The sequence below is a fragment of the Bos indicus x Bos taurus genome, chromosome 19 (genome assembly GCF_003369695.1).
Source record: "Bos indicus x Bos taurus breed Angus x Brahman F1 hybrid chromosome 19, Bos_hybrid_MaternalHap_v2.0, whole genome shotgun sequence".
In the NCBI taxonomy this organism is placed as follows: domain Eukaryota; kingdom Metazoa; phylum Chordata; class Mammalia; order Artiodactyla; family Bovidae; genus Bos; species Bos indicus x Bos taurus.
The window spans coordinates 59,220,742-59,241,392 of NC_040094.1; the positions used below are offsets into that span (position 1 = coordinate 59,220,742).

At 48.7% G+C, this 20,651-nt stretch overlaps 1 protein-coding gene and 1 non-coding gene across 8 annotated transcripts in view; both read left to right on the forward strand.

Moving 5' to 3' along the window:
* SLC39A11 (solute carrier family 39 member 11) overlaps positions 1-20,651 on the forward strand; it is a 376,154-nt gene that overhangs the window by 100,361 nt on the left and 255,142 nt on the right. The window contains exon 2 of one of the 7 annotated variants that reach the window (XM_027518937.1): positions 13,823-13,922. The exons of 5 other annotated variants lie outside the window; for them this stretch is intronic. In XM_027518937.1, coding sequence (XP_027374738.1) covers positions 13,842-13,922 — 81 coding nt within the window. In that variant the 5' untranslated portion in view covers positions 13,823-13,841. Of the gene's footprint in view, positions 1-13,798; positions 13,923-20,651 lie in introns of those variants that run through there. One more of the 7 variants, XM_027518938.1, reaches the window with a different exon arrangement.
* On the forward strand, positions 1,643-1,715 carry TRNAG-CCC. Its single transcript has one exon. It is a non-coding gene; the product is annotated as a tRNA-Gly (tRNA).

Genomic DNA, 20,651 nt, shown 5'->3' on the forward strand with positions numbered 1-20,651 from the left:
GGCATAGACTTGGATTACTGTGATATTGAATGGTTTGCCTTGGAAATGATCAGAGATCATTCTATCATTTTTGAGATTGTACCCAAGTACTGCATTTCGGACCCTTTTGTTGACTATGATGGCTACTCCATTTCTTCTAAGGGATTCCTGCCCACAGTAGTAGATATTATGGTTGTCTGAATTAAATTTGCCCTTTCCAGTCCATTTTAGTTCACTGATTCCTATAATGTTGATGTTCACTCTTGCCATCTCCTGCTTGACCACTTCCAATTTGCTTTGATTCATGGACCTTACATTTCAGGTTCCTATGCAATATTACTTTTTACAGCATCAGACTTTACTTCCATCACCAGTCATATCCACACCCGGGCGTTGTTTTTGCTTTGGCTCTGTCTGTTCATTCTTTCTGGAGTGATTGCTCCACTCTTCTCCAATAGCATATTGGGCACCTACTGACCTCATGAGTTCATTCTTCAGTGTCATCAGTCACATTAGCAGGCACGTTAGTTTGTGCTTTTCCCTTTCCATTGAGTCAAATTTGGCTCCTTGCTCCTGTTTTTGTAGTTCTGTGATCTGCAAAACCTGGCCTGAGGGTGGGACCTCCTGAAAGTCCTCTAAGCCAGTAACACTGAGACCAGAGTCTGTGGAAGCATTCTAGGTGTTCCATGGGGCACAGAGAGTTGTTGCAAAATCAGTGTCCGTGTCCTCAGCTTCCAGTTTTGTTCTCTTTGGCCAAACTGCTGTGCCTAAGAATATCCCAAGGCGGCTTGTGCCTTCCCACCTTCTGCGACACAGCTGCCCTCTCCTGCTTTATCAAAGGAAGATGCTCTCTTGCCTTGGTTCTTTGCCTCTGAGTAGCAGCATCTCCACACACAGACGGAGTGACCCTTGGTGTGTGGGTGCTGGGGTGGAGATGATGATCAGATCACTGATCACTGGACACAAATCCTTTAGCAATTCAGATACTGTCCTTTCAGGGAAATAAGATCCCTAAAGCCACATGGTGTGGCCAAAAATAAAGAGAGAAAGAAATCCTTTAATGTAAATTTCCCTGGTGGACCGATGCTGAAGCTGAAACTCTAATACTTTGGCCACCTGATGCAAAGACCTGACTCATTGGAAAAGACCCTAATGCTGGGAAAGATTGAGGGCCAGAGGAGAAGGGGATGACAGAGGATGAGATGGTTGGATGGCATCACCGACTCAATGGACATGAGTCTGAGTAAACTCTGGGAGTTGGTGATGGACAGGGAGGCCTGGCGTGCTGCAGTTCATGGGGTCACAAAGAGTCCGACACGTCTGAGCGACTGAACTGAACTGAATTGAACTGCTCTGGGATTTTGGGCCTTAGTCAATGGCACCCCACTCCAGTACTCTTGCCTGGAAAATCCCATGGCTGGAGGAGCCTGGTAGGCTGCAGCCCATGGGGTTGGGGAGAGTTGGACACGACTGAGCAACTTCCCTTTCACTTTTCACTTTCATGCACTGGAGAAGGAAATGGCAACCCACTCCAGTGTTCTTGCCTGGAGAATTCCAGGGATGGCAGAGCCTGGTGGGCTGCCGTCTGTGGGGTCGCACAGAGTCGGACACAACTGAAGCGACTTAGCAGCAGCAGCAGCAGATACAGTTCAAAGAACAAAATTCCCTGGTGGTCTAGTGGTTAAGACTCTGTGCTCCCAATGCGGGGAGCCCAGGTTCAATTCCTGGTCAGGGAACTAGATCCCACATGCTGTCACTAAAGATGCCACATGCCACACCTGAGAGCCAGAGTAGCCAACTAGGTAGATAAATAAAAAAATATTAAAAAAAAAAATGACAGTATTAGAACAAAATATTTGTTTTTTCTATCTTCTTTACATGAATACGTTTTCTTTGTTTAAGAAAAAAAAACTTGAACCACTTAATGTTTATTCACAGATATATGAATGAAAACTGAAAAAATTAGAAAAAGGCCTCATCCTTGAAAATAAGTATTTCCAAGAATAAATATTATTAGACTTTTGAATATCTAATAATTATGAAATGGTAGATTAAATTTTTGCTGTTATGAATCTGTTCTCAACCACTAATAGTTTTAATAGTCATTCAATCCAGGGAATTGTTATTTAAGTAGTTAGAACTCTAGGCTCACAGGAAATTAAAAAAAAATTAAATTAAAATGTGCATAGATATTTTATTGCAAACCAGTATGAGAAAGAAACCAATAATAGCCTTTCTAGCATAAAATATAAGTTGCTCTAGGATAAAATTTGGTGGGAAAATGGAATTGATATACTAATCAAGGAGAAAAAGGAATGGTATACATTTTTTGACTTTTGAATAATAGCTAGCTCTTGTGTTTTTGTGTGTAGAATATAACCCTGGAACAGAAAAGTACATAAGACATAAACACACAACTTATTTTGTGTACATTTTTAAGTGGATAACAGAGAGAATCAAATCCCTATGCTGTTTATTTTTATTTAATTAATTTTTTTTGGCTGCATGGCTTTTGGGATCTTAGTTCCCCAACCGGGGATTTAACCTGGCCCTCAGCAGTGAAAGCACCAAGACCTAAGCACTGGACGGCCAGGGAAAACTCCCTCCTACGCTGTTTAGATCCCAGTGGGTCCATTTAAACGACGGATGAAATAGTTTTATTTAAGCACACCGATATTTACATGCCAGAATTTACATCTTTTGTGCCTCTTTAAATTTGAGATGAAAGCATTTTATTTTTTAATTGTTACTTTAAGAACTTTGTCGCCGATTGCAGTGTGGTGTTAATTTCTGCCGCACAGCAACGTGCTTTGGTTCTGTGCATTTGTATTCTTTTCTGTTACGGTTCATTCACAGGATATTGGTCATATGTCCCTGTGCTGTGCAGTAGGACCCTGCCGCTCATCCACTCCGTGTATAAGAGCTCCATCTCTTATTCCCACACTCCCTCTTCACTCCCGCTTCTTGTTCCTCCCCCTGCCCCTTGGCCACCACACATACGTTCCCTATGTCTGCGGGTCTGTTTCTTTTTGTAGATAAGCTCATCTGTGTCACGTTTTAGATCCCACATGTGAGTGATATCCTACGGTGTTTACCTTTCTGCCTTACTTCCCTTAGTGGGATCATCTCTAGTTGCTTCCGTGTTGCTGCCAATGGCCTGATTTCCTTCTTTTCTATGGCTGAGTAGTATTCCACTGTACACATGTGGCACATCTTCTTTATCCATTCATCTGCTGTTGGACGTTCAGGATGCGTCCATGTCTTCAGGGAGCAGAGCTGGGATGTGAACCCTCTGACTGTTGAGTCCCAACAGTTAAAGCTCAGTGCCTCCTAGATGATGTCTGGACCAGCTGCCTCTATTTTACAGACAAGAAACAGAACCACAGAGAGTAAATTACTTATCCAGAATTAAAAAATGCTAGATGGCATGGAGCTAGGATGAAACCCAGATGAGAAGTCGGGGGCTGTCAGCATTGAGCTCTGTGACCTTGGGGAGGCTCCTCGATCGTCTTGGACCTCAGCTGAGTCTGCTGGAGTCTGGGGGTGTTGGAAGGGATGGTTCCTTAAGAGCGTCTTTGATCTGCATGTCTGAAGGGGTGAGTTTCCACGGAAGTTAGCGTCTCTCTTTTGTTGTAAAGCAATTACAAAGCGTTTCAGTCGGTTTCCAGTCCACCTATTCCCCTACGTACCTATAAACGGTAAATTTAAACTTGCAATCGAACGCCCTTTCACCCAAGTGAGAAAAGCACTCACGGCCCCCGGAGATGAGCGTTTGGATGGATTTGGACAAAGCATCGAGGGTCACCGTTTTCATTTTCTTTGCTCTGGCCCTGATGTCTCTTTTTTGTGAGGTTTGAACTAACCAGGGTTCTCTAAATCAGCGTATATTCTCTCTCAAGGAAGAAGTACTTGTGCAGAATAAAAATGACCATGAAACTGCGGAAGAGAAAGGCCACCAATCAAACAACTCACTGCTAGGCATGAAAAGGCAATTTAATATCCATTATTTAATCGCACAGGGAGCTGGGTCCTTATGAAAGATGTGATTTTTCTTAGGGACATTTTGGCTGAGTCGGCTTTTGTGCTGCAAGTGGTGAGTGGCGTTTTCTGCAAATAACCGTCGCACTGTTGGAAGTTAATGGTGCTCTCCAGTGAAGGCCTCGGAGTCTGGAGGGATGATGGTGACCAGCTGTTCTCCATCTCCCTGGAGAAATGGATGGGAAGAAATGGGCTTAAGTCATTACATGAGGGATTCAGGGAGGAGATTGCAGCCAGATCCACCAGAAAGGTTTCTCCTAGAGAGGATAGTTGAGTGAGAAGGGCCAGGGTGCAGGGAGTAGCCACTGAGTTGGGTCAGAAAGCCTACCTTTTATTTATTTTCAAAATAATTTTACTGACTTATTTATTTATTTTCTTTTTTATAAATTTTATTTTATTTTTAAACTTTACAAATTGTATTAGTTTTGCCAAATATCAAAATGAATCCGCCACAGGTATACACATGTTCCCCATCCTGAACCCTCCTCCCTCCTCCCTCCCCATACCATCCCTCTGGGTCGTTCCAGTGCACTAGCCCCAAGCATCCAGTATCGTGCATCGAACCTGGACTGGCATCTCGTTTCATACATGATATGGAAGCAACCTAGATGTCCATCAGCAGATGAATGGATAAGAAAGCTGTGGTACATATACACAATGGAGTATTACTCAGCCATTAAAAAGAATACATTTGAATCAGTTCTAATGAGGTGGATGAAACTGGAGCCTATTATACAGAGTGAAGTAAGCCAGAAAGAAAAACACCAATACAGTATACTAACGCATATATATGGAATTTAGAAAGATGGTAACAATAACCCTGTGTACGAGACAGCAAAATAGACACCGATGTATAGATCAGTCTTATGGACTCTGTTGCAGAGGGAGAGGGTGGGAAGATTTGGGAGAATGGCATTGAAACATGTATAATATCATGTATGAAACGAGATGACTTATTTATTTTTGGCTGCATTGGGTCTGCGTTGCTTTTCTCTAGTTGCAGCAAGCAGAGGTTCCTCTCTGTTTGCAGCGTGGGGCGAGGGCTCCTCATTGCGGTGGCTTCTCTTCTTGCGGACACGGGATCTAGGGTGCGAGGGAACCAGCTGCTGTGGCCCCTGGGCTCAGTCGCTGTGGCTCCCGGGCTCTAGGGCACAGGCTTGACAGTTGTGGCCCGTGGGCTTAGCTGCTTTGCGGTATGTGGGATCCTCCCGGATCAGGGATCGAACCCAGATCTCCTGTGTTGGCAGGCGGGACTCTTTGCCACGGAGCTGCCAGGGAAGCCCAGGCCTACCTTTTATATTCCCGGCTGTACAGACCCTAGATTACGAACTAATAATTGCTGTTACTAATTGAATTTGAGCAAACTCCGGGAGATAGTGAAGGACAGGGAAGCCTGGTGTGCTGCAGTCCATGGGGTTGCAAAGAGTCGGACACGACTTAGTGACTGAACACACACACACACACACACAATTGCTGTTGCATTTTCCCCTTATTGTCTGAGACGTAGGGAAGCCTGGCATGCGCTCATGGGGATTTTTCAATGTGGTCACACTAAAATGGGCTGAACCCCCAACAGTATGAGCACTCCGATGGGCTCTGATGAGACTCCTGCAAAGATCATGGCTCTTGTTTCCCCGAGCCATCACTTTCTTCTTTATGAGGCTGAGTGAGATAAATGGCCCCAGATGACCCCCTGGGGAGGCTGAAGCCACATGGACCTGGAGCAGGTCCCATCCCCAGCATCACTTGGACCAGATAGGCCACCTTGGAAGTTTCATGGCAGTTGTCTCATGGAGTCTCCATTCTCTCTTTTTAATTTTTTCTTGTATACCGTGTTTAAAGTCTTTATTGAATTTGTTGCAGTATTGCTTTAGCCTTGTGTTTCGGTTTTTTGGCCCTGAGGCATGTGGGGTCCTAGCTTCACGGGTGGAACCCTCGCTTCCCGGATTTGGAAGGTGATGTCTTAACCACTGGACCGCCAGGGAAGTCCCCGGATCTCCTCTCTTAAATCTGTGTTTTCAAGACGTGGGGAGCCGGGGAGCCTCAGGGCCTCCTGTGTCCTACTGTCCACAGCTTTTCTCCTGCACCAGGAGGCAGGGAGGTGATGCTGGTCTGTTCTGGGGCCGTTGGTGTCACTGTCTCATCACTTCAGTCGTGTCCAACTCGTTGCGACCCCCTGGACTGCAGCCCATCAGGCCCCTCAGTCCATGGGATTCTGCAGGCAAGAATGCTGGAGTGGGCTGCCATTTCCTCCTCCAGGGGATCTTCCCGACCCAGGGCTCGAACCTGCGTCTCCTGATCAGCAGGTGAAAGAGATTCTTTACCACTGAGTTACCTGGGAAGCCCATTCTGAGGCTAAGGCTGCCCTTTAGGTGGGCACTCAGCATAGTGAGGGCATGTTCCAGGGTGGGCTCGTGGGACTTGGAGCCCCCTCCCCCAGGAGTCTCGTGTGAGCTGGAGGGTGTGGCCCGGAGCAGGAAGAGAGTGTGGGGACCGGCCCTGCCGCAGCCAGGACCATGCTCGGGACAGTCGGCAGCGTCGCTAAGGGGCACCTGTCACTTCCCGCAAGGCCTTTTCTTTTTCAGGGTCTCAGATGGCCCGTTTCTGGTAGGAAACTTCTGTGTCTCAGCCAGGTGTCCTCAGACCAGGCTGAGCCCAGGCAGAAGACCCGGAACACAGCATAGGAGAGCAGGCTGACTCTGGCACTCCAGGCCCCCACGTGGCAGTGGTTTCTGTGAAGTGCGAGGATGGCGTGGTGAAAGCTCTGCCCCACCGCTGTCCGTCATCCTGTGCCAGCAAGATGGGCCCCTTCCTCCCCTGGACATCCTGACTCCATCCTGGGGAGGGGAGGGGGATGGCCAGGCGAGAAGGGAAGGAAAGAAAAAAGGGAGAAAAGCACCCAGGGCGGAGACAGACTGTCATTATTATTCTTGTATTTCTTCTTTTCAATTTCATGCTTCAGATTTCCTGTGTCGTTATAAACCGTGTGGGGGAGGAAATGGTATATATTACCTTCTCTCTGCGGTGATGGGAGCGCACAGCATTCTGTCGGTGGAGGAGCCCACGTGCTTGAGCATATGGGAGGGGCGGCCTTGATCCTGCCCAGCGCCGCCCCCCGCCCCGCCCCGGATGCTGTTACCGCCCCGCCCCATCTCAGCGCATCCGCTGTCCTTCCCCACGTTCACCCTCAGGCGGCCTCCAGTCTCACGGCCCCCCCTGCTTCCTGCCCTCTCCCTCTGCCTTTCCTTGCCCTCCTGGGCCGACTGTGTCGACTGGGCCGGGGCACTGTCACTCCCTGGGGATACCTGTTCCGCCGTGTTTGGGGGGATCCTTCCCTGTTCCCATCAGCGAGAGGGTGGGATTGTACATAAATGACCAGCAGGAGATTAAAACGGGCCTTTGATGTTACTGTTGTTGAGTCGCTTCGTGTCTCACTCTTTGCAATCCCATGGAGTATAGCCCACCAGGCTCCTCTGTCTTCCACTATCTTCTGGAGTTTGCTCAAATTCATGTCCATTGAATCACTGATGCCATTCAACCATCTCATCCTCTGTCGTCCCCTTCTCCTCCCACCTTCAATCTTTCCCAGCACTGGGGTCTTTTCCAATGAGTTGGCTCTTTGCATCAGGTGATCAGAGTATTGGAGCTGCAGCTTCACCATCGGTCCTTCCAATGAATATTCAGCGTTGATTTCCTTTAGGACTGACTGGTTTGATTTCCATGCTGTCCAAGAGACTCTCAAGAGTCTACTTTAGCACCACAGTTAGAGAGCATCAATTTTTTAGGCACTCAGTCTTCTTTATGAACTGGAGATGGAAATGGCAACCCAGTCCAGTATTCTTGCCTGGAGAAATGCATGGGCAGTATGAGAAAAGGACCTTGGGAGGCTTGAAATAGTCAGATGTGAGCATCCCAAAGTCACAGTAAGTCTTACGGATTCTCTGTAGGAATGGGTAGGTGTTCAGTAGATACTCCTTTAAGATGGGCTCCTTTTTCTCCCTTCATCCCTCTTTCCCTGCCTTCCTCCCATTCTCTCTCTCTCCCCCACCCTTCCTTCTTGCCTTCCTTTGATTTGTGGAGAACCTGCTGTGTTCCAGGCACCATGTCAAGCGCTGCACATAAGAAGGCGCGCCGGGGGAGACGGTCTCTGTGTTTAGGGAAGGTCTGGTCTGGTAGGGGTGAGCCCAGCCCCCCGCGGCCCACGCCCAGCCCACTGTCTGTCTGCTTTCCCACTCTCTGTTCTTGTCACTGGAGATTTGTTGGACTCCAGCCGCGCCCGTTGGTCCACACGTTACCTGCGGCTGCTCTGGCATTACAGCGGCAGCCCCGAGGTGCTGTAATATTTGCTCTCTGGCTTCTCCCCCAAGTTCACTGACCCCGGGTGTAGCTGCAGGCGGGTGATGGACCACGGGGACCGCAGCTCTGTGCTGTCCAGACAGGGCCCCAGCCAGGCTGGAGGTCTTGGATGCTCCCTGGAGCGTCCAGGGCTCCCGAGTTGGGGGGTTTTCTGGGGGCGTGGGTTTGTGGTGGACACTCCCCAAGGGGGCCCAGCCTTCCCTCCTGAAGTCGACATCACCACTCCCCTTTGCTGGAGGCAGACCTTTAAGAATCTCCAGGGAAACAGCTTTGCAGTGAAGTGGAATGAGTTACGTGGACCCTTTTGCTCCGTTGTCCTTGTCGCATAAGGCGGCCTGTGGCCATCTAGACGGATGGCCCTGGGTGAGCGTGTGTCATTTAACATGGTGAAATAAAGCCAGGGGTCCCAGCTCAAACCAAACTCCAGTTTGCTACTGTCCTTGGCATCTCTGGTTTAGCAGAGTGAGCTGACTTGGCCCAGCATCCTTGATGGTTTGATTCCAGGGATGGTTTGATTCAGGCTTTGGGGAAGCTCCCTCGCTTCTGACATGGTGGTTTGCCACCCTGGCTGCACATTAGAGTCACCTGGAGAGATGTGAAAACCCCAGTGCCCTGGACACACCCTGGACTCGATGCATCAGAATCTCTGGGGGTGGGATGAAGCTTCAGTAGTTCGTAGGGTTCCCCCGCACCCACCCAGGGTGATGGCGAGGTGCAGTCAAAGGTGAGAAGCCCTGGTCCTTTTTGCCTGTGCTTCAGCACAGCTTGTAGGCTATTACTTCCCCGACCAGGAATCGAACCTGCACCCTCAGTGGCAGACGTGTGCAGCCCTAACCACCTGATGTCCTCCAGGGAGTTCCTCAAGAACCTGTGTTCTGATGGGAACCATGGTTTAGCGAAGGATGAGCTGGTGTTTGGAAAAAGCCGATTCCCTTCAGAGGCTCCATGCAGCTGTGGGGCTGAGCATGCAGCTGACCCAGCACGTAGGGTTGGGGGGATGGTTAGAGGAACACTGGACGTCCAGGACTTGGACGGGGAGCCCAGGAGGAGGCTACTGTCTTTGATCTCTGGGGAGGCTGCCGTGAGGGGGTCCACCACGCACTTGGCAGTTGGTGCCCGAGGCTGGTTGGTTTTGGTAGCAACCTGGGTCGGGAGGCAGCAGTCGTTGTACGAGAAATGTATGCTTTCCAATTGGTCAGGCAATAGTGGGCATCTGCCATCTGGGAACTCCAGCTCTTTCTTGGGTCTCCTTGGCATTTGCAAAAGGATGGGAGGCAGGCTCTACTGCTTTGAGACCTCGAGCCTGAGTTTAGATTCTCTTTGAGGCACTCACTGTCCTCCTTGGATCATGTATTGTGTCTGAAAGAAAAAAAAATCTCTGGACTGGTGGACCCTTCTGGAAGTCATCTCAGGCACCCGCTGCCATCAGACAGGGTGATGTTTCACCCAGGGCACGCAGATGGTGGGAGCACAGCTTGTTCCCAAAGATGTTTGCCAAGAAAGACTTTATACACTTTTTGGGGGCATGGGAGGGATGATCTAATTGAGTGTTTAGCTAGTTTCTTAGAAACTTATCTAAACGTCATTGGCTGAAATTTAAAAAAGAGAGTAGCTAACTTTGTTTTTCATAGGCATCTTAGTACAAATCACATTAAAATAACCTTTATCAAGTGTCAGCTCTTTTGTAAGATACTCTGAGTGCAAGGGATAAAAGTTAGTATTGGTTATGTTTTATCCTTTAAGGGGCTTCCCTGGGGGTCTAGTGGCTAAGACTCCATGCTGCCAATGCAGGGAGCCTGGATTTAATCTCTGTTCAGGGAACTAACAGGAACTAGATCCCACATGCCGCAGCTAAGACCTGGTGCTGTGGTTAAGAATCCGCCTTGCAATGCAGAGGACGTGAGTTCTATCCCTGGTTGGAGAGCTAAGATCTCACATGCCTGGGAGCAGTGCGCCCACACACCTCATCTAAGACCCTGTGCAGCCAAGGAAATATTTTTTTAAAAGTTTTATCCTTTAGACCTTACCGCCAGGACCAGATCTACACACGGTATTCACTTAAGCGCTTTGTGCCAGGGCTGCTATTGGGTGGCGGGTTCCTGCTTTTCCCTGGTCCCTTGTTCACAAGGAGGGGAGAGGAGGGAATAATCCAGGCTTTGTCAAAGGCCAGTGTGAGTTCAGAGATAGCCAGACACGTGATCTCCTCACAGAAAAGCCCTTTGTCATGGCCCAGAAGGTGGAGCAAGGAGACAGTTGTCTTCAGACCAACCCATCCACCATTTCCTGAGCACCTACTGTATACTTGGGGGGCGGGGTATGGCAGGAAGTAAGGTGTCCCCCTCCCTGCAGGGGGTTTAGGGTGGGTTAGGACAGACAGGTCACAGTCACCTGGAATCAAGAGACAGGTCAGTGTGTGGTTGTAAGAAGCTAATTGACAGAAGGTGATGGGAACCCGGGAACAGGGAGGTTCTTTCTAGTTGGGGAAATAGGACTTTTTCTGTGGCTGAAGCTCAGATTGGAAGGACAGGCAGAGTTTGGGGTGGGGAGGGTGCGTGTGTTTGTGCCTGTGTGCTCGGTCACTCAGTCGTGTCCAACCCCATGGACTGCAGCCCACCAGGCTCCTCTGTCCGGGGGACTCCCCAGGCAAGAAGCCTGGAGCAGGTTGCTGTTTCCTGCTCCAGAGGACCTTCCTGACCCAGGGACTGAGCCCAGGGCTCCGGCATTGCAGGCAGATTCTTTATCGTCTGAGCCACCAGGGAAGCCCAGGGAGTGAGCAGGGAAAGGAAATGAGTTATAGGTATAAGCAGCAGCAAGTTGGAAGTGCAGAGAGAAAAGTACAGGGTGGCGATGGGCTTGGTTGGTAGGTGACGCTGGAAAGGTAAGTCGGGGCTCAGGTGTGAACAACCTGGAGTCCTATGGAAGGGAGTTTGTGTCCTGTTCTCTAGACTGACGGGGAGACCCTGGAGGTTTTTGAGAGGTTGACACAGAGCACTGCTCTCAGGAAGTGTCTTCTGTGGGTAGCAGACAGCGTGGCCACAGGGAGTGTGTAGGAGGATGCGGGCCATGGGCAGACAGGCAGGCTGGAGGCTCTTGCATTAATAATCTACATGTGATGCCTGGACTTATCCGTGGCCTTGACTCTGGGCGGACGCAGAGGAGTTGGGAAGGGAGAGAGTGAGAGACATCCTTGCTGGGGAGCTCAGGGACTTGGCCATCGTTTGATCGTGAAGGCAGCTGAGGAGGTTCAAGCACTTCACAAGTATTGTATTCCGGGGGTTCCTCCCCTGGGGTAGTCAGAGAACCCAGCTTCACTATCCTGTCTTTTGGGCTGAGGGGGACTCTCCTAGAAATGGGGAGATGTTGGGGGGGTGTCTCTTAGGTTTACACCAGGCTTTTCTCATCTGAGTGGTTTGTTCTTTGGAATCTGTGTGTTGGGGTGGTTTCCATGGCAACCAGACACCTACAGCTAGTTGTACTGATGGTGACGCTTCTTGCTGCTCGCTCTGTATCCATTAGGATGAGGTTTGACTGAGTGTAACTGAAACCCCAAAAATAGCGGCTTAAGTAAGAAAGCCTCCTCTGATGTAGAAGAAATCTGGAGACCGCGGCTGGGAACGTAGTTCCATGGAGTCACCAGGGATCTAGACTCCTCTGTTGTTCATCACCTTGCCCCAGATGGGAGCCTTCGTCTTTCTGGCCCAAAATAGCTGCTTGAGATCAGGCCATCACATCTGCCTTCTGGGCAGCAGAAGGAGGGAGGTTCCTTGCAGGTCTTGCATGACAGGTCCATTTACAACTCATTGGCCAGCACTTACTGGTAAGACCTCTCTGGGTGCACGGAAGGCTAAGATTCATGGTCTTTACATTGGGATTCTGTTACTGAAGGAGAGAGGACAGTGGGACCTGAGCAGGCAGTTAGCACTCTTGGTCACACAAAGCAGTGCAGAGAGGACTTTGAGCCCTAACAGTATCATTGACTTACTTTCTAGGCGTGCGTTTTCTGTATGTGTGTGTATATATATATGTTAGTTTCTTTTGAAAGGAAGGAGTGATACATGAACTTGGTAAGAAATTCAAGTAATACTAAAGGGTGCACAATAAAAAGTCCATCCGTCTCTTTGCATCTATCAGGGGCTTTGGGGGGCATGAATGATGAAAAGCCAACTCACTCTGGCACAAGGAAGAAAAGACATGTATTGGTCCAGGCAATTAAGATATCCAGGCACAGAACCAGCCTCAGAATCCGCTAATTTTGGATCAAAGGCCGATGCTGGGATGCTTTTTTCCATCTCCTGGCCCTGCTTTGCTTCGTGCGGCTTTACTTTCTTTTTTCCTTTTTTTTGGGGGGGGAGCTGCATGTGGGATTTAGTTCCCCAGCCAGGGGTCGACCCAGGCCCGTTGCTTTGGAAGTGCAGGGTCTTCGCCCCTGGACACCAGGGAAGTCCCCGTGAAGCTCCATTTTCAGTAGTCTGTCCACATCCTCTCAGGTTCAGGTCCAGAGGAGCGAGGTCTTCCCCAGCGCTTGGGGTTGAGGTTCACAGGCAGCGAGCCGCTGGCCTGACTCGGGTTATGTGTGCGTCCCTGAAGGCTAATTCCTGTTCCTGTGGGGATGTCACGCGTTCGCTGGCCAGGGCTGGGCACTGCCCTCGTCCAGCGACCCCTGGACCGCCTCACCGCGTCTCCCCGTGTCTTGTTTTCCCTAGCGCCTCCAGCCTTCCTCTGGCCATCCCCCCCAGTGAGACCAAGTGCCGGCTCTGTGCGTTTCCATTCCATTTGTTACCTGAAACACCCAAGGAAGAAATTCAAAGAGCCAGTGAGGCTTCGTTTGTGCTCTGCAAGCTGCAGAGAAGCGGAGCCTTGGTGGGCCGGATTAGTCATAGGTGTTCTGGTGTCCTGGGAGGAAAGGGCTCCGTTCTTCTCAGTACAAGGGCTACATTGTTCTAGAAGCAAGAATTAGCTATAGAGTGAGGTGGCAGTCTGTGGCTAGTCATGTGATCTCCCCAGAATCTCTGTGTGTGTAGAGGACTCTTGGCCTCTCATGAGTGGGTACATCCAAGCTGTGGATTTGGAATAAACTTGGGCCAAATACTGTTTGTTTGCTTTTTTTTTTTTTTAGTATTCCATGCTTCTGCATTTCTTGGTTTCATTATCCTGCACCTGTGTTACTTTGATTTCTTTTTTTTGAATTCCAAAATATCCTTTTCCACCACCCCCCCCCCGCCTTTTAAAATTTCTTCATTTAGCTGCATGGATCTTTGTGGCATGTGGACTTCTCTCTGGCTGTGGCTTGGGCTTAGATGCCACAGAGCATGGGGGATGTCAGTTCTCCAACCAAAGATCAAACGCGCATCCCATGCATTGGAGACGAATTCTTAACCGCTCAACCACCAGGGACATCCCCCAGAATGTCCTTCTAAATTCAGGGATCGACCTTCTTCCCTCTTTGTAGGTGAGTCCCGCCTCACTGGATGACTGTAAGTTATGGATTTAAACAGCTTTTTGCTGAGGGTGAGACAGATGAAGAGAAAGCCCGACCTGGCATGTCTCGGGTGAGTGTGTGGGCAGTGCACTGGGGTGGTGCCAGGCTGAGGTTTTTATTATCTCGTTGTCCCTGCCCAGGGTGGTGAGACATGCGGAGCTCAGAGGAGCTGTAATCTTGGGCTGAGCATCCTTGCTGGCTGCTTTCTCAGGGCCTGGAGAGGCTATTGGCCTCAGCATCGGGGTGCAGGATGGAGGTAGGACCTCCATCCCGATGCCTCCCATCCCAAGGAGTCCGGCCTCAGGAGTGCTGTTTTTTTTTTTTTTTCCAGGCAGCTGAGGCCAGGAGGCAGGCTCTGAGCCAACACAGTGGTAGAGAGAGCACTGGGCCTGGGCCTGGGCCTGGGCCTGGGAGTCGTGAGCCCTGGGTTGCATTTCTAGCTCCTTACAATCTGCGTGATTAGCGGCAAGTCCTGTAACCTCCAGGCGAGCATCTCAGGGCTCCACCGAGACTGAGATCCTTCCCTTCTTCCACGATGGGAGGAAAAGTCCAGTCATGACCGTGTAATGCTTCTGTGCCTTCTGGAGCCAAGAGAGACCGAAATACCAGGACGGCAAACACTTTAATAGCTTGCCCATGGAAGCTGATCTTTGCCGTCAGGCTGCCCTGCCTTTTAATCCCCACATCTGACTCTGGCTGGAGGCCAGGAGCCGATGCCTCACAGAATAGAACCATCATGCCCAGTGGAGGTTCAGCTGCCCTAGAGAATCGTGCAGTTGACAAGCAGTGTGTGGGGGGAGGGTTCATCTTACCTGCCATGGATTTTCTTTCTCTCCTTTTTCTGCTATAGGAGTTTTTTTTTTTTGAAATCTTTCTGCTTCTGAAACTGTTTCTGGTCTTCTGTGGAGAAATCAACCACGACAGCCCTGGGGCTAAGTGAGTTAGTTCTCCAGGAGGGTGGAAAGAATATATATCTGTTACAGGCATAAACGAGGGGAAAATGGATTAGTATTGTATTTAAAGTGGAGGAAGGGGCACGGAGTCATTGCCTGTGCATAAGCTTTAAGTAGATTACCGATTCCGCTGTGTGCAGCACTTTGTAATTATGCATCAAGGAACCCATGGGCAGAGGGGTGTCTGTGTGCTAACTTCAGAGAACACTTGCATCTTAGGAGCTCGTAAGCCCCAAATACTATTCTGAGACATTGATTTATGGCTTCATATTTTTCAAAACCCTTTCCCATCCGTGACCTCGTCTGACCCCCAGTAGTCCTGTAGCTTGTTTTGTTATCTGCATATAACAGTGAGGAGTGTTCTCTGCCCCACGGTGGACTCCTTTGTCTGACTTGTGCATGGGAGGCTTAAGGCCGGAGGGGAAAAGAAGGGAGCCTCCAGTGGTCCTCCTGATAACTTCCCCCCAGACTCCCCCACCCAGGGTGTGCCAGGCACTGCTTTAGCCACTGGGGATAAAACAGTAAGCAAAGCAAACAAAAATTCCCGCCCTCCTAGAACTGCTATTCTAGCTGAGAGCCACATGATAAACTCTGCAGTGAAACTTACAGTGTGTCTGACAGAGATACATGTCATGGAGAAGAATAAAGGAAAGGGGGAGAGTAGAGAGGGCCCTGGTGGGCGGGGGGAGTCCTGTGCAGTGCAGTTTCAAAAAGAGAAGAATCAGGGAAGAGTCTAAGGAAGTACCCCTAACGTGTGGAAGGCTCTCAATATTATTTTTTTGAATCAGTAAACAGATGAAAAAATGCTCAAATGAATGGATGGATGGGTAGTGGATGGGTAGATGTATGGATAGATGGATGAATGGATGGGTGACTCATGGATGGATGAATAGATGGATGAATGAAAAGGCGGGTAGATGGATGGATATAGGGATGAACAGGTAGGTGGATGGATGGATAGATGGGTAGGTAGGCGAGCGGATGGATGGATGGATAAGATAAATGGATGGATACATGCATGGGTAGATGGATGGATGAATAGATGGATGAACAAGTAGGTGGATGGATGGATAGATGGATAGACATGGATGGATGATTGGTGCATGGATAGATGAATAGATGGGTGGATGGATGAAGAAGGATAAGTCTTTATTCCCCCCTCCCCCATAGATCTATACTTCCTTTGAGAGCTTTACTGTGCCTGAATGTTTTCACACCCACATTTCGTGAATCCGTGTGGGGTACCCTAGATGTGACCTCACCTCATGAAGTCCCTGGAGAGGGGTTTCCCCTTCCTACTGGAGATAGCTAGCATCCAGACTGGCTCGGAGCAGGAGTGCGCTTGGTACTGTGGGGGGTTGAGTTGAAAATACGTCACCAGTTACTCTGGGGAGTTTGCCTTTCCTTAACGCACCTTGGCTCTCATTATGGACTCAGTTCTGAAAGCCCTCAGGGTTTGCCTGCTGTGTCCCTCTGGGAGCCTGGTCCCTCCCGATCCTTGCCATCAGAAATTTGCTCCTTAGGGAAATTTAGCATCTCATTTCTTCCATCATTATCTCTCAGCCCCCTCTAAGCTGGAATTTAGTACCTTTTGACAAGCATCTGTAGCTCCCCTAGAAGACAGGAGCTGCTGTTTTTACTGTTGAGGCTTGGTCCTTAGTACAGAGTTCTAAACGATACTTTTGAAATGTGTTAAATGAGCATGGCACGTTTGTTTGAGGGTTTCTTTGAAGTTGGCTGCCTTTAAGTCCAGCCCCGTTTCTCCAGATATTCTGTGTGCGCTGATTTATATCCCTGGAACCTCAGAATGAAATCTCCAAATAGGCAGTGAGAAATCCTCCCTGTGGAGTCTGTAAGGAAATCGGTCTTTCTGATTCTCCCAATGAAGGAAGAAACTAATTGAATGTAAACTCATTACATCTCTGAAGCACTTTGAAAATTTCCCCGCGATTTAATTATGATGAAGTTCTCAGGATGCAGTCATGCCAGGAAATGTCGCAAGCCATCAGCCCTGTGGGTTGAGCTCGGGGCAGGGGCCACCGGGCACCGAGACGTACTGCCTTTTTGCTAGCGCACGTGCACACTGGTGTGACTGTGAGCCCTGGAGTCAGCTTGCTTGGGTTTGGTCCTGATTTCTCAGCTTATTAGCTGTGTGAGCTTGGGCCAGTTAACTTCCACTTTGTAAGCCTCAGTTTCCTCATCTGTAAAACAGATCTCATAGGATGGTCTCCATCACAGGGTTGCTGTGTAGATGAAATGAGTAAATATATCTGAAGCACTTAGCAGAGTGGTTGGCACATTGCAAATGTCCAGTGCCTGTGGGTCACTATTATGTCATATCAGGGAAATGGTGGAGGATACATGAGGAATTTGGGATTGATATAAATCAGTGCAGGCTTCCCTGGAAGCTCAGCTGGTAAAGAATTCGCCTGTAATGCAGGACACTGCAGTTTGATTCCTGGGTCAGGAAGATCTCCTGGAGAAGGGATAGGCTACCCACTCCAGTATTCTTGGGCTTGCCTCGTGGCTCAGATGGTAAAGAATCCACCTGCAATGTGGGAGACCTGGGTTTGATCCCTAGGTCGGGAAGATCCCCTGGAAGAGGGTATGGCAATCCACTCTAGTATTCTTGCCTGGAGAATCCATATAGACAGAGGCACCTGGTGGGCTGCAGTCCATGGGGTTGTAAAGAGTGGGACACGACTGAGCACCTGAGCACACACAGACACAGATCAGTGTAATGGGTATCACAGGTTTTAAAGCTGTTTATTTATCTGGCTGTGTTTGTCCTTCCTTGCATCATGAAGGATCGTCCGTTGCTGTGCGCGCGCTCCCTAGCTGTGGGTCACGGCCTCGTGGTTGCGATGCTCGGTTGTAGTTGCTTCGGGGTGTGTGGGATCCCAGTTCCTGGACCAGGGACTGAACCCACATCCCCTGCATTGCAAGGCGGATTCTTAACCCCGGGCCACCAGGGAAGCCCGGAGTGTTACGGTTTTGGAAGAATTTTTCTCCAGTTTCTGTGGTCCTCAGTATTACTATGCATCCCTCCTATTCATTCCTAGATGATGCCTCCGAGTGTCTCTTCTCAGCAGTGTGCTCTTCTGTACTTCTCTTCATTTACACATCATTCAAAAGATGGGATCATACCATGCATAGTGTTTAAAAATGCTTTCTTTCACGATAAACCTGAGCCTTTTCTCGTTGTTTTGGGGGTTGCATGGTACTTCCTTATACAAATTGGCCATAGTATTTTTTTTCATCTTTATTGAGGGATAAGATGGTAAAGAATCTGCCTGCATTGCAGGAGACCCAGGTTTGATCCCTGGGTCAGGAAGATCCCCTGGAGAAGGGAATGGCAACCCACTCCAGTATTCTTTCCTGGAGAATCCCATGGACAGAGGAGCCTGGTGGGCTACACAGTCCATGGGGTCGCAAAGAGTCAGACACAACTGAGTGACTAACACTTTCAAACCTCACATAACTATGGTATCCTTTACTAACGACTTCTTAGACATTTACGTGGGGCTCGATTTTTGGAATCATCATTTATTGTTTTCAAAGTTAATAGTTGCACTGATTTACTAAGAGCACATGTTAATAGAAGGCTTACAAAGAAAAAGAAAAAGGCAGTTCCCCCATCCACCGCCACCCCCCTCCATGGCCCCATTCTCTTTTAAGAAGGAACCACTTCTGTCTGTTTCTTGAGAAACTTTCTCCCACATTTCTAGGTATATTTGCGTACTGTATCTGCCATATCTTGATTTGGAAACCAGCGCCCTCTGGTTCTGGTAAATGCTATTTGATGTTCCTTTAAATAGTTCCCCCTCTGGTTCTCTGTTGTCTTTTTATTAGTCTTATTAGTTGGCTATTGGACTTCCTGGACCGAGTGTCTCATTTTCCTCTCTCTTTTCTTTCTGTTTCTTATAAAACCTTTGCAGTTTTATTCTGCATGGTGGGAAGTTTCATCGCCTTTACCTCCATCAGAAGAGCAAACGTTTCTCCTGTTGCTGCTGTCTTCAGCATTCCCAGTTCTGAGAACAGTTTCTCGTTCTCCCTGTTTTTGGTTTGTTTTCTCTCTAGCAGCCTGTGCTTTTTTGTGGATGTCGTCAATGCCTTCACGCCTGTCTGATAGTAATGATAGGTTTTTGTCTTAACAGTCATTGTCTCTCTGAATCCCTTGGTTCCCCCTGAGAGCCTTCATTTTTTTTTTCCTGTTTGGTTATTTTCTCCAATGACTTACTATTATTATAGGAAAAATAGAGATAAATTTTAAGCATACGCAGCACCAATTATTTATAGAGTCTCTAGGCTAGTTTTTGTGCTAAGTGTTTTACATGCTTTATTGCATATAATCCTTAAAACGTGTTCACCGATAGCTCAGGGGGTACAGGATCCACGTTTAATGCAGGAGACTTGGGTTCATTCCCTGGATTGGGAAGATCCCCTGGAGGAGGAAATGGCAACCCACTCCAGTATACTTGCTGGAGAATCCCATGGACAGAGGAGCCTGGTGGGCTGCAGTCCATGGGGTTGCAAAGAGTCAGACATGGCTGAGCACGTGAGGGATGGATGGAATCCTTAAAATAACTCTATAGGAGACGAGCACCACCGTAGGGACAAGGTCATGGTCAAGGACTCCACAGCTGGGATTGAATCTTGACTGCCGCTTACTATTGTTAATAATGACTTAACTGCACCGTGCCTCAGTTTCCCCATCTCTGAAATAGGGGTAATGATAGAACTTGACTCTTACTGTCAAGAGGATTAAGAAAGTTCCTGGCAGACAGTAAAGTGAAGGTGAAAGTGAAATCGCTCAGTCGTGTCCGACTCTTTGTGACCACGTAGACTGTAGCCCACCAGGCTCCTCCGCCCATGGGATTCTCCAGGGAAGAATACTGGAGTGGGTTGCCATTTCCTCCTCCAGGGGATCTTCTCGACCCAGGGATTGAACCCAGGTCTCCTGCATTGCGGGCAGACGCTTTAACCTCTGAGCCACCAGGGAAGCCCAGTAAATCTCTATGTAAATGTTGTTGTTATTAATTACATTTCACTTCTGAGTGTCATTATTATTTCTGTTACTATTTCCATTTTCCATATGAAGAAACAGTAATGCTAGAGAGATGGATCTCTCACCCAAGGACTCCCAGTTGGGAGCTTGGAGAGAGAGTTGGGCCTTGGATTGGAACCAAGTAGTCTGACTCCAGAGTCCTGCCTTCCATCCACTAACTGTTGTTTTTGTTCAATCGCTAAGTCATGTCCTACTCTTTGCAACCCCATGGACTGCAGCACACCAGACTTCCATGTCCTCCACGGTCTCCTAGAGTTTGCTCCAATTCATGTCCATTGAGTCAGTGATACTATCCAACCATCTCATCCTCTGTCGCCCCCTTCTCCTTTTGTCTTCAATCTTTCCTAGCATGAGAGTCTTTTCCAGTGAGTTGGCTCTTCACATCAGGTGGCCAAAATACTGGAGCTTCAGCTTTAGCTTCAGTCCTTCCAATGAATATTTAGAGTTCATTTCCCTTAAGATTGACTGGTTTGATCTCCTTGCAGTCTAAGGGACTCTTAAGAGTCTTCTTCAGCCCTGCAATTCAAAAGCATCAATTCTTTGGCACTCTGCCTTCTTTATGGTCCAACTCTCACATCCATACACGACTGCTGGAAAAACCGTAGCTTTGAGTATACAGCCTTTGTTGGCAAAGTAATGTCTCTGCTTTTTAATGCACTGTCTAGCTTTGTCATAGCTTTCCTTCCAAGGAGCAAGCATCTTTTAATTTCATGGCTGCAGTCAGCGTCCGAAATTTTGCAGTATTGCTTTTCAGAGAGAGAGACAGAGAGACAGAGGG